General features: G+C 40.8%; 1 protein-coding gene across 3 annotated transcripts in view; it reads right to left on the bottom strand.

Annotated features, from left to right (window-relative positions):
* Positions 1 to 356: 356 nt before the first annotated feature.
* Positions 357 to 12635, bottom strand: part of LOC117404366 (semaphorin-3F) — a 59657-nt gene continuing 47378 nt past the window's right edge. For all 3 annotated transcript variants that reach the window (XM_059017310.1, XM_059017309.1, XM_059017308.1), the window contains 10 exons: positions 12495 to 12609; positions 11787 to 11856; positions 10875 to 11019; positions 10076 to 10298; positions 8841 to 8929; positions 8588 to 8629; positions 8260 to 8417; positions 7665 to 7732; positions 6890 to 7023; positions 357 to 5810 (listed from right to left, as the gene is read on the bottom strand). In XM_059017310.1, coding sequence (XP_058873293.1) covers positions 5325 to 5810; positions 6890 to 7023; positions 7665 to 7732; positions 8260 to 8417; positions 8588 to 8629; positions 8841 to 8929; positions 10076 to 10298; positions 10875 to 11019; positions 11787 to 11856; positions 12495 to 12609 — 1530 coding nt within the window. In that variant the 3' untranslated portion in view covers positions 357 to 5324. The remainder of the gene's footprint in view (positions 5811 to 6889; positions 7024 to 7664; positions 7733 to 8259; positions 8418 to 8587; positions 8630 to 8840; positions 8930 to 10075; positions 10299 to 10874; positions 11020 to 11786; positions 11857 to 12494; positions 12610 to 12635) is intronic.

Raw genomic sequence — 12635 nt, 5'->3', positions numbered from 1 at the left:
ACAGAATCCCCCTGATACAGGTTTTGGAAACAGGAAGTACCACGTTGGCCTTTTTTTTGCCTATAAAACATTTTGAAGCCTGGAGAGAAGGTGTTAAATGTGTCCAATTCATCAAATAATTAGACCAATTAAGTAACTGAGTGCTAGGTTGAAACAAAATCCACAAGACTCTGCATTAGACTCTTAGCCTAACCCCATCTCCCAGATTACCAGAAAATCAGCAATTTTCTTTTCTCGTTTTCTCCCCAATTTGGAAAGCCCAATTATTTTAATGTTTTATTTCAACCCGGCTCACCGCTTGCAGGTAAGGAACAAAATACATTTTCTTCAACTGCAATAAAATAATTAGCACAGGCTTTCCAAGGTTATAAAACATATTTATTACCTCTATACAAACAGCACAAATTATAATTACAAACAACCTTATTAAATCACAGAAACATCTACAAATAAGAAAATGGAAGTAGTTTTATCAGTCAGAAACAAACAGAAAAATCAGTTAAAAACACAGTGTTTTGCAAAGACTGTATCCCTTCTTAGACATTAATGTCTAACAACATTAGAGTTCACAATATATATATATATATATATATATATATATATATATATATATATATATATATATATATATATATATATATAGACATACATATGGGCTTTGTCATACTTATAGGGAGAATTAGGAGCCTTGTTTTCAAAAAGTATTTTAGAAACACTAAAAGAAACGTCATAAATTCAATGGCAAACGTTTCCACTAGAAGCCTTTCTCAGCGTCTTCAATAGAAACACTGAAAGAAACTTCATAAATTCAATGGCAAACGTTTCCACTAGAAGTCTCTCAGCGTCTTCAATAGAAACACTGAAAGAAACTTCATAAATTCAATGGCAAACGTTTCCACTAGAAGTCTCTCTCAGGGTCTTCAATAGAAACTTCATAAATTCAATGGCAAACGTTTCCACTAGAAGTCTTTCTCAGCGTCTTCAATAGAAACACTGAAAGAAACTTCATAAATTCAATGGCAAACGTTTCCACTAGAAGTCTTTCTCAGCGTCTTCAATAGAAACACTGAAAGAAACTTCATAAATTCAACGGCAAACGTTTCCACTAGAAGTCTTTCTCAGCGTCTTCAATAGAAACACTGAAAGAAACTTCATAAATTCAACGGCAAACGTTTCCACTAGAAGTCTTTCTCAGCGTCTTCAATAGAAACACTGAAAGAAACTTCATAAATTCAATGACAAGCGTCTCCACTGTCTTGAACACATTGAGAAAGACTTCTAGTCAAAACAGTTACTAGGTTTCTTTTTAGAATTTCTAAAATGATCTGCTCATTTTAAATATTTAAAATCTGATGTTAAACATATACTGTTCATACAACGGTGTGTTTGTTTTAGAATATTAAATGTAATCAGAAATTGGATCCAGTTTAGGGCATGTTACCATGTTTCATAAACTTTGAAATGCCTATAGAATTCCAAAAATTGATTTAAACATTATGCTGTTCAATATAAAAGGATGCCAAAAATTAAAATAAGAAAAAAATTGCCCAATTGGGCTACACAGGATTTGATGGGATGGAAATAAGACTCTCAATGCACAGCAGTTTCACCCATTCCAGGTTTTACTATGAGCTTGATTATTATTTATTTAGCAGACGTCTTTATCCAAGGCGTCTTACAGAGACTAGGGTGTGTGAACTATGCATTAGCTGCAGAGTCACTTACAATTACATCTCACCCGAAAGACGGAGCACAAGGAGGTGAAGTGACTTGCTCAGGGTCACACAATGAGTCACTGGCTGAGGTGGGATTTGAACCGGGGACCTCCCGGTTACAAGCCCTTTTCTTTAACCACTGGACCACACAGCCTCAAGTGTGTACAGATAACAAGCTGAGGTGTGTCTTACTAAACTCATATTGAAACCAGGATTGGATCAAACCGCTATGCAACAGGAGTCTTAATATCATCGCTGACATATATGGTAGTTCCATTGGCTATTTTGTGAAATAGATAATGCTAATTTCAAATTAAACTTTCAATATGACCAGATAAAAGGCAGAAGCTTGCGAATTAGCTGGCTGGTCAGTCTGTCTCGTATATGTACCTCACAGAAGGCTTTTAGAAATGAAAGAAAGGATTTTTCCCACGAATGGAAGGAATACAGTCTTTGTACCACTTATTCAAACATCTACGGTTTTGGTTTCAAAATATGATAACACTTTACATGAAGTGTCTCTAATTACTGTGTATTTATATAGTAGTTACTTAGTAAATACATGTGTACTTAGACATAATTACTGTTATTTATGCATAGTCACAATGTACTTAATGTGTAACTGTTTTTGCATGATATATGTAAGTACACAAATGAATCAGAAAAGGGTTAGAGTTAGGATTATATCATGCAAACATATTTACACATTAAGTACAGTGAAACTATGCATATTAACATTGCAATTATGTGTAAGTGTGCATGTATTGTAAATGCACAGTAATCAGAGACACTTTGTGTAAAGATTCATCCAAAATATGTCACAGTTGGGAAAAGTTCAAGGTAGACATTCTTTGTTAAAACAGAATAAAGTTTTACTCCAAAATGAAATCGGTGGATAGCCAATAAACACTGGAAAACGCCGGAATAACTGTGGAAATGGTTAATCAATTCACGTTGACTTTACCCTTTTCCCATTAAAAAAATAAAAGCTACTACAAAAATAATAATAAATACATTTCCCAGTGCTGCTGGGCAATGTCCCGCCTTCCTGACTTGTATCTATCATTGATTCGTTCTCAATACTTTAAACCCGCCCCAACTACTGAATGACAGCACATTCCTGCATTTCTATTGGAGACCGCTTGCGAGATTTAAAACGAGATTACAATCAGGATGGAGACTTGTTAGCGGGATTTCAAGCGTTACTACAGTTAAGATACGGAGGATTTAAAACAGAATTGTGGCGAAATGTACAAAAATGTCTACACGCAAAACCCCCAGAAGAATGTGCCCGTGACCGTAGGGATTTCGTTGTGGAAAACAGCAAAGGAAAGAAGGTACAACTTAAGTGTGCAAGTACTGTCGAGTTACTGTACAGAGTTAAAAAAAAAAGTTTGTCAAGCATTTTGGAAAGTAACCGAAAACATTATTTTCAAACCATTTCGCTGTAGCAAATTCCACCACGTTTAATTCAAGCAGCGTTTATAGCGTCTACTGTATTTATTGTCGTTCCATTGATCCACAAAGAATGTCTACCTTTTCCATGCCCACTGCGAGTTATGGTCCTGTCAATACACACATTCCCCCCCCCCCCCACAACAACACCATAGTTGCAGAGTTTAAAGGAATATTTACAACCAAAAATAAATATTTGTCATGGTGCCTCCCCAAAAATGACCTGCCATTATTTTTAAACTTCCCTCTTGTCGCTCCCTAGAGTAACTGTAGTAAAATAATTCTATAAATCTGTCATGGCCCTCTATCGGGGTGTGGCGTTTTGAAAGAAACACATGGATTTATTTAAAGCATGATTGAAGCCAAATCCACTTGGGTAGACAGGTCCTAGTTAAGTGGCAAAGCAGTGCACCCTCTGAACCTCAGACAACAAAGGTCTTTATTGGTACAATCATTCAATCGATTCTTTATTGGATGGACCAAAGGAAGTGGAACAGGGTGACAGTCCAGTGTCAGTGTGTGCTGAGTAATGGACTTTAAACTGGACTGTTTGAATATATTTTTTTTTGCTGGGGAATAAATTAAAAGTTAAAAACATATTCTAAAATAGAAGTGTATTAATAAAAATAAAGACTGGACCCCCTGAAGAAAATAAACCTGATAAGATAACACTTTCAAAGAACGTCTGCAAATTCCTATACATTTCAAAGGACTGCATAGGATCCGATATGAGAAATGTTCTGTTTTTATGATTTTTCTAGATGATACAAAATGCATAAGGAATTCAGAACGGAATATCACAAGCATCCCATGCATTGGGACTTGAAGGAGTTTGTCTATTAATTGAATTATAAAAGATCAGTTAAAAGCTTGCTGGAATTCATAACTTTGAAACGCTTAATCACAAAGCTAAGGTAAAACCAAAAGTGTTGGCTTTGTGTGTTCTTCAAAACCAAAAGTTTAGCATCACCTAGAATTTTAGGATTGTGACATAATACAAAAAAAATAAAAATAAAAACATAATTTCGATATTTTATTTAACATGATGGGCAGCAGTGTGGAGTAGTGGTTAGGGCTCTGGACTCTTGACCAGAGGGTTGTGGGTTCAATCCCCAGTGGGGGACACTGCTGCTGTACCCTTGAGCAAGGTACTTTACCTAGATTGCTCCAGTAAAAACCCAACTGTATAAATGGGTAATTGTATGTAAAAATAATGTGATATCTGTATAATGTGAAATAATGTATAATGTGATATCTTGTAACAATTGTAAGTCGCCCTGGATAAGGGCGTCTGCTAAGAAATAAATAATAATAATAATAATGATGGAATTGAAGAAAGCCCTAACAGTAATACATGTCATGTCAGATTTAAAAATGTCACATTTCTTGTTACATATATGGAAAACTACAAAGCGATTTTTAATTCAATATGTTAACGTAACATTATTCAGCAGGTTTCATTCGACTTTATGAAGCAAAATTTGTTCATTCTATAAGGGCGATGCAAAACTTTTGGCCAGAGCTGTATATGGCTGTTTCTCTCTTTTCCAATTCTGATAATCAAGAGCCAACTTACAATCAGAAAGGACGTCTTTGAATATGAAATAGCTCTGCAGCGAAGATATGGCAATTCAGTTAATTAATATTGAAAAAGAGGACCCTGCTTCTAGATCCTCTTGCTACATCCTGTACAGTATATTGCACAATTACAAGTATTCTATAGACGCTATAAATTATCAGCTAAAAAGAAACAAAAATGTTATAGTAACTAATTAGTCAATACTTTACAAGTATAATTTTGGTTTGTTAATATTTATTTTGGTAAGGTAAAACTAGAAGAAACTAAGTGAGTAGACAAAACGTTTTTGTCTGTGTACACTAGCCAAAACATTCGTCAGCTTGACTTTTTTTTAATGGTTTTACTTTAGAATTGTGACTGAGCATTTTGTGCAAAAGCAATTATTTTCCTGTGGAGCAAAAAACGAAAAGCCATTGGAACTTTTAACCTGAAACATTATTATAAATACTGTAAAACGACTGTCTAAACGGGTTTATTTATTCTTAACTGTAAATAACTCTGCTTTATTATTTTTTGGTTTATTTAGTACAATTATTATTTTTTTTTTAATTTGGACAGCATTTACAATTATATTTTCATCCCTGTAGTGCACCGCAGTTACACGCTGCACAATTCAAACAGCCCAGTTCAAAATCCTCAAAGCTGACCTTGCTGAAGTGACAGACAGACCTACAGACAGCGCGGTGGGCTTCACTCTCCTGTTGCTTCCTCGCCCCCTTGGCGTCGTGCCTGCTGGTGCGTCTGGGTCTGAGTGCTGGGTTAAGCTGGTCCCAGTATGTATCACAGTACTGGTTTATGAGACGGATCTCCGGCTGGCCTATCAGATGAGGTGGGTTGAGGGGCAGTGTCTGTGGAGGGGAGTGGCTGGTGGCCACGGAGAGGTCAGAGGTCGTGAGGGCGTCCACGATCTCTCGGTCTAGGACTCGGAGGGCGACGCGGGCCACGGTGTGTTTGAAGTTGTTCTCAGTGGCAACACAGTGGTAGAGTCCGCTGTCGGACTTGAGGATGGATCTGAGGAGAACCCCATGGCCCGTCTTCAGCACCTCCTTCTCTCGGATCAGCTGTGTCGGACAGGAAGAAATGGTTGAGACCAGAGCTGTCCAACTGACAACTCTATTGAATGCTACAATATTTAAAGTATGTCATTTGTAGCTAAATAGTCCCCTACATCTTCCCCATCCCACACTTCAATTAGCTGCACAGGTCTCAAATGAGCCGTTCTGAAAGAAACACACATTCTATAGCAAACGTGTACGACAATATACTCCTCTCAGTCACTGTGCACAACTGTACCACGTTACGTTTCCTACCTATGTATCTATACTGAGCATCAAAAGAAACTTATCACTTATATTTGGATAACATTCACTAGATGTAATTGAAAAATGACAAACTCTGTTTCAGAGCAGGTGCAGTGACTTTTTATCGTGCTGATTAACCATTGACATCACGAAGATGCTGCTGAATGATCTGTGGATCTCGGGCAGGTGTTGTGACTCTTGGTCTCCTGGTTGGTGGCTCTGTCATTGACAGAGTGTGTCTGGTTATACCGTCTCGCCAGGTTTGAAATCGCAGGCTGTGAGCACCCAAGACGGCGAGCCACAGCACACTACCCGAGTCCAGCCTCCAACATGCCGATCGCACGAAGGCGCTGCTCTCTGGACAGACTTGGCATATTGGTTTTTTTTTTCTGTGATTTTCTTTATTGCTTTTATTCAAGTTTGCAATTCAACAGCTGAAATCACTCCACATCCAGCGTCCAATCAGCTGTCTCACTGATTAGGTGATTAAGCGCATCTGCTTCAGTCACAGTCACTCAAGCGTGTCGTGGTCAAGGATGAATGATCGAGGGATGAAAAAGAAAAACATTTCATCATGGTCCATCATTTATATACTTTTTTTTCCCCCTGAAAATAAATGTGATATAATAGTGATAAGTTTCTTTTGATGTTCGGTACATTTGATAATGCATTTTTTTTTTTTTCAAAATTTTTGCAACTTCTCAAACTTGAGAGTTTTAAAATTTCTATAAAAATTCAATAAACAACGCGTGACTGAAGGGGATATACTGGAGTTATAATGCTAGCAACAACTCGCATTTTAAGACCTGAATTGAATTGCAATGATCATGTTCTCTCACCATCTTTCGCCGGCTGGTACCATCTTTCTGAAACAGCCACTTGACCGAAGCCTGGGGCGATCTGGGCTGGCACTCCAGAAATGTGCTGCTGCCCTCCACACCAAACTGGGTAGTTTCCCTCAAACGCTTCTCAACTAGAAGAGACAGGGGCATTACAACAGTGTCTTTATATTAGTGCCAGCACCCTCTAGGGCAGTGGTTTTCAGTCTGTGGTACGTGACAGCTGCACTGGCATCAACATCTACGCATCAACGTTACTTCGGTTTTGCGTCTCATCCAAAGGACGGAGCACAAGGAGGTTAAGTGACTTGCTCAGGGTCACACACAGTGAGCCAGAGGCTGACCGGGGATCAAGCCCTCCTGGACCACCAAGCCCCCAATGTATCAATCTGTTTGTACCACTGAATCACCGAGAAATTAGAGATTATGCTGAGAGGTATTTGTTGTGAACTTTCAAAAGTTACTGATGGGGAACCAAAGCAGCCCCTCTGTGTTGTTGATTGTGGTGAACTCTTGTCAGATAATTAGATGATGAACCTGATCATTTCAATATTAGTAATAATAGACTTCATTGAGGGGAGTTCTGAACCCCAGGGCTGAGTAAAGTAGGGCTAATGTGAGTTTCTAACCCTGCTCAAACTCCTGGCTCCTGATCATTTCAATACTAGACTTTATTGAGTTCTGAATCCCAGGGCTGAGTGAAGCAGGCCTAGTGTGAGGAAGCATGGGTGTAGACTGAGGGACAGTGGAAGAGGCTGGGATCCTCGGCTCTCACCTTTGGCATTGAAGCCTCTGCACTGCCGCAGTGGGTCTCCATGCTTGATATCCTGTCGACGGCTCCTCCTGAACGACACAAGAGATAACGAGAGATAAACAGGGTTTAAAGCAAGGGTGTCCAAAGCTGGCTCTTCCACTCCTGGTCTTTGTTCCAGCCCTGTTCTAAATGGTTTAATTGAACCAATTCAATCTCAATCTAGACCCTGAAATAGTCTCATTTTTACCTGTAAAACCTGGAGTTGAATGACCCTCCAGGACCATGATTGGAGACTGACTGCTAGATTCCATATGACCCCAGATTATGATACACCTAACTAGAGAAAGTCCTTATCAACCAAATTCCAACAGCCTCGTCAATGGCAATGACAAAGACTGAGTTTGGATAATAAAGGCTTTACTGCACGTTATTATTTTTTTTACATAAAATGTAACGCGTTACCAGATTCCGTTACGTGTCTGAAAAAGGAACCATTGCAGTTACAAGTTACTGAAAAAAGTAATCCGATTAGTTAAAAATTACTGAAAAATTTAATCAGATTGCAGTTACAAGTTACTGAGAAATGTAATCTGATTACAGTAATGGTCTTTCTAACCTCTTGGCAGCAGGGGGGAAAGCAGCACAGTTCTCCCCATCCCAGGCGCAGTAGGGGTCTCTGGCCAGACAGCAATCCGAACAGGCTTTCCCATAGACGCCACAGCGGTGAAGAGACATCTGAGTAAGGCCCCCATCCGAGGAGACGTAAAGCTGCTGCTGTATACGAGAGACAGAGGAGAGAGACACCGTCAGCAAGGAAATGACACGGGTGGCAATCCCTCCAGTTAATTCATGACCCAGGATGTCTTGCGAAACTTGCAGAAGGAATAAGTCTGCAGTGAGATTCGTTTGTTTCATGAGACACACACATAAAATGAAAAACGCACCCTTTTGGATGATATCTTCATGGTTTTCACTGGAAACGAGGTCTGGAAATAAACACAATAAAACATTAATTCTAAGAATTATTTTAAAGTGTTTTTTTCTAGCATTACACAGACATCTCAGATTTAGCCCATGGGATTCTCTCCATTGGATTACATTCCTGTGTTTAAGTACATAGAGCTAACAGCTAGACAATACTAGTGAAACCTGCTGGGGTGGTTTTAAATGGATTACAAGCAGAAGTCTTGTTCTTACCTTGAACACCTCCACCTCTTCCAGAGTGAGCTCTTCTGTGGTACTAGGATCTTTAGGCAGGACGATCAACTTCTGGACTGTACCACGGTCTGAAAACGGGGGGAGCATACTGAGTGTCAGGAGTATATTTTGAGAAACTGCAGCTTTTAAAAAAACGGATATCATTTGAACAAAGATCCTATAGGATCCATGTGCTTCAGCATCAGCATGACTAGGTAACCCATTCCATACCCTCTCCACTCTCTGTGTGAAGAAGGGTCTCCTTCAGTAACATGACTAGGTAACCCATTCCACCCCCTCACCACTCTCTGTGTGAAGAAGAGTCTCCTTCAACAACATGACTAGGTAACCCATTCCATCCCCTCACCACTTTCTGTGTGAAGAAGTGTCTCCTTCAACAACATGACTAGGTAACCCATTCCATCCACTCCCCACTCTCTGTGTGAAGAAGAGTCTCCTTCAACAACATGACTAGGTAACCCATTCCACCCCCTCACCACTCTCTGTGTGAAGAAGAGTCTCCTTCAACAACATGACTAGGTAACCCATTCCATCCCCTCACCACTCTCTGTGTGAAGAAGAATCTCCTTCAGCAACATGACTAGGTAACTCATTCCATCCCCTCACCACTCTGTGTGAAGAAGAGTCTCCTTCAACAACATGACTAGGTAACCCATTCCATCCCCTCACCACTCTCTGTGTGAAGAAGTGTCTCCTTCAACAACATGACTAGGTAACCCATTCCATCCCCTCACCACTCTCTGTGTGAAGAAGTGTCTCCTTCAGCAACATGACTAGGTAACCCATTCCATCCCCTCACCACTCTCTTTGTGAAGAAGAGTCTCCTTCAACAACATGACTAGGTAACCCATTCCATCCCCTCACCACTCTCTGTGTGAAGAAGAGTCTCCTTCAACAACATGACTAGGTAACCCATTCCATCCCCTCACCACTCTCTGTGTGAAGAAGAGTCTCCTTCAACAACATGACTAGGTAACCCATTCCATCCCCTCACCACTTTGTGAAGAAGTGTCTCCATCCATCTGTCCTAAGTCTATCTCCACTTTAATTTGTCTTGTTTTTTGTTGTGCTTGAAGTATCGGTTAGATACTTATCCCTGGTTTCTGTGCTGTGCTTAATCTATTGTTTAGGAACTGAAGAGCAGCTCCTTAAAGTCTTTGCTTAACTTGGTTACAAATGTTCGTACCTCCACCTCAGACAAGTTTAGTCCGTACCTGTCCCTAGAAAGAGGACCTCGTAGCGTCCGTCCACAGCATCCACCAGGTCCACAGCGATGGTGGTGAAGCGGTAGTCCACGCCAGTTCTCACCACCAGAGGGCGTCTGTTTACTGGATACACTGGGGTGTACATGAGGGGGTGTGCGCGGACGAAGTTCACAACCTCGTCCGAGAAATCCTTTGTGGTGCGGACTCCCGGAGTGAAAGTACCTCCTGGACACTAGAGAGGGGACAGTGGAGAGCAGGTCACAGCAATGTAGCATTCAAAAACTAAAAGGGTATCTGCTCCTAGTACCTGATCGATCTCAAAACTTTGCCAAGTCGGGTGTTAAAGGATCCCAGTGATTCTGCCTCAACAGCATGACTATGTAACCCATTCCATCCTTTCACCACTCTGTGTGAAGAAGTGTCTTCCTTCTGGAGTGGTGAGGGGATGGAATGGGTTACCTAGTCATGTTGTTGAAGGAGACACTTCTTCACACAGAGAGTGGTGGGGGATGGAATGGGTTACCTAATCATGTTGTTGAGGCAGAATCACTTGGATCTTTTAAGCTCCAACTTGACAATGTTTTAAGATCAAACCAGCTACTAGGAACTGGACAAGCTTAGATGGACCAAATGACCTCTTCTCATTCGTAAATGTTACTCATTAATGTTACAGATTCTGGGCATCACAGTCATTTATATTTAAGAGCATCTACACCCTGTTGCAAGCCCATGAGACCAAGTTGTGAGAGTCTTTGCATGGGAGTCTATCACAGCGGCCTGTGGTTCGGAGCTGCGCTGGTGTACTCACAGTACCGGGGCGAGGGTATGGGATCTTGCCCGTGTAGGGGGCCCACTGGTAGTTGTGGCCCTGCTTGTGCGAGAAGGGCCCGTTGAAGACATTCCGGATGTCAGCCATGGAATAGACACAGACTGCCGAGCCTGTAAACACAGACCTGCAGAGGAGAGGTGGGGACGTGAACACACCATTGAGATTTCTCACAGAGTAATCATATTCAGAGGGAACATGAATGTGTCTTTGTTGTTGGTTTTTCCCTTTCTGTTCCACGGTTATTTTAAATCTGAGATGCTTAGTTTGGAGAATCTTAAATGCCTGGATCTTTTCACTTTTCCAGCCCCACCAGGTATAGTTATTCAGTGGGCTGGCAGACTTGACATTACCACATGATTTGATTAGAATGAAGACTCCTTCAGACCCGGCAATTCGGATTCTCTTAGAAATGTCAATGGCAGACTCTTCAGAGCAGCTCTTTAAAATCTTCGCTTAACCCATTAAGTGTCATTGTCCTCAATTGAGGAACAGGCTACTTTGTAATTTTTTGTAGTATTTTTAACTGGCATCATCTACTTATTCAAATGTTCTCTTTATATGAGAGTAAGTTATCATAACCATAAAAGTTAAGTCTAAACATAACTGTTCATTCAGCAAATACAGCCCTTCAGGCGCTTTTATGACCCCTCAATAGAAAATAAGAAACTGAAGCCTAAAAATGATAAATGTAATTTAACATATTTCGAAAAGGAATACACAACATCATAGCTATAACCACGAGGAATGATTGCGAAGATCACTGTGGAACGAGGGTGATCTATTCTGACTGTTTCTACACTACACAATTCCCAACACTTGCATCTATTTTAAATGGAAAGCTACAGAACACAGAGAGTAAAACAAAAGGGGGCTGATGTCTCCTTCGCTCACCCCGAGGTTGAGAAGACAGCGTACACCATGGGATTGCGTTCGTCCTGCGTCGGCTGAATAAACACATCTCCTGAAAGACACACAGAATCCCAGTTTAACCCAGTCCAAACCCAGTCCAGTCTCTTTGCAGTCCTGAACAAGGTATCAGGGTGAATAGTATATTCAGCTATGGCCAACAGTTTTGCATCACCCTCTATATAGGACAAACTAATTTCATAAAGTCAAATGAAACCTGCTGTGTAATGTTACGCTAACACATTGAATTACACACGGCTTTGTAGTTTCCCCATATACTTCATGGAAAAGTGACAAAAATGTATTTAAACATCACTAGACTAGACTGCACTGGAATGGCAAGAACTGCAATAAGACTCCTATTGCATAGCAGGTTTCACCCAGTCCAGGTTTTACTATGAGCTTGATTAGCCACAGTGCATAGGTAACAAGCTCAGGTGTGTCTTATTAAACTCCTTATTTGATCCACTCCTGGTAAAACCAGGGATGGATCAAACTGCTATGCAATGGGGGTCTTGTTTGCAACCCTGTATTACATGCAACCAGCCCCTAGAGGGAAAGAGAGAGGTCTCTGCTAAGTCCCCAGCGAAACCAGTGACTTGGCTCAGCCAATAACAGCCGGATTAGAGCCCAGACCTCGAGTCAGGCTAGCCCTCCTCATTGGTTTAATCTGATTTGAAATGGTTCTCTTACTGAGCTCGTCAAAGTAGGTCTCCACTCCGTCACCCCCCACCACGGAGCACACCAGCCTGGCCTTCAGGAAGGTGGTCCACTTGTTGACCAGCGAGCGTTGACCCCCATCATCATTCTGGATAATACAGAATCGCACAGGTT

This window comes from Acipenser ruthenus, chromosome 56 (assembly GCF_902713425.1).
Source record: "Acipenser ruthenus chromosome 56, fAciRut3.2 maternal haplotype, whole genome shotgun sequence".
NCBI lineage: Eukaryota > Metazoa > Chordata > Actinopteri > Acipenseriformes > Acipenseridae > Acipenser > Acipenser ruthenus.
Note: the sequence above shows the minus strand (reverse complement) of the source record. Positions and strands in the feature narration are given on the sequence as shown.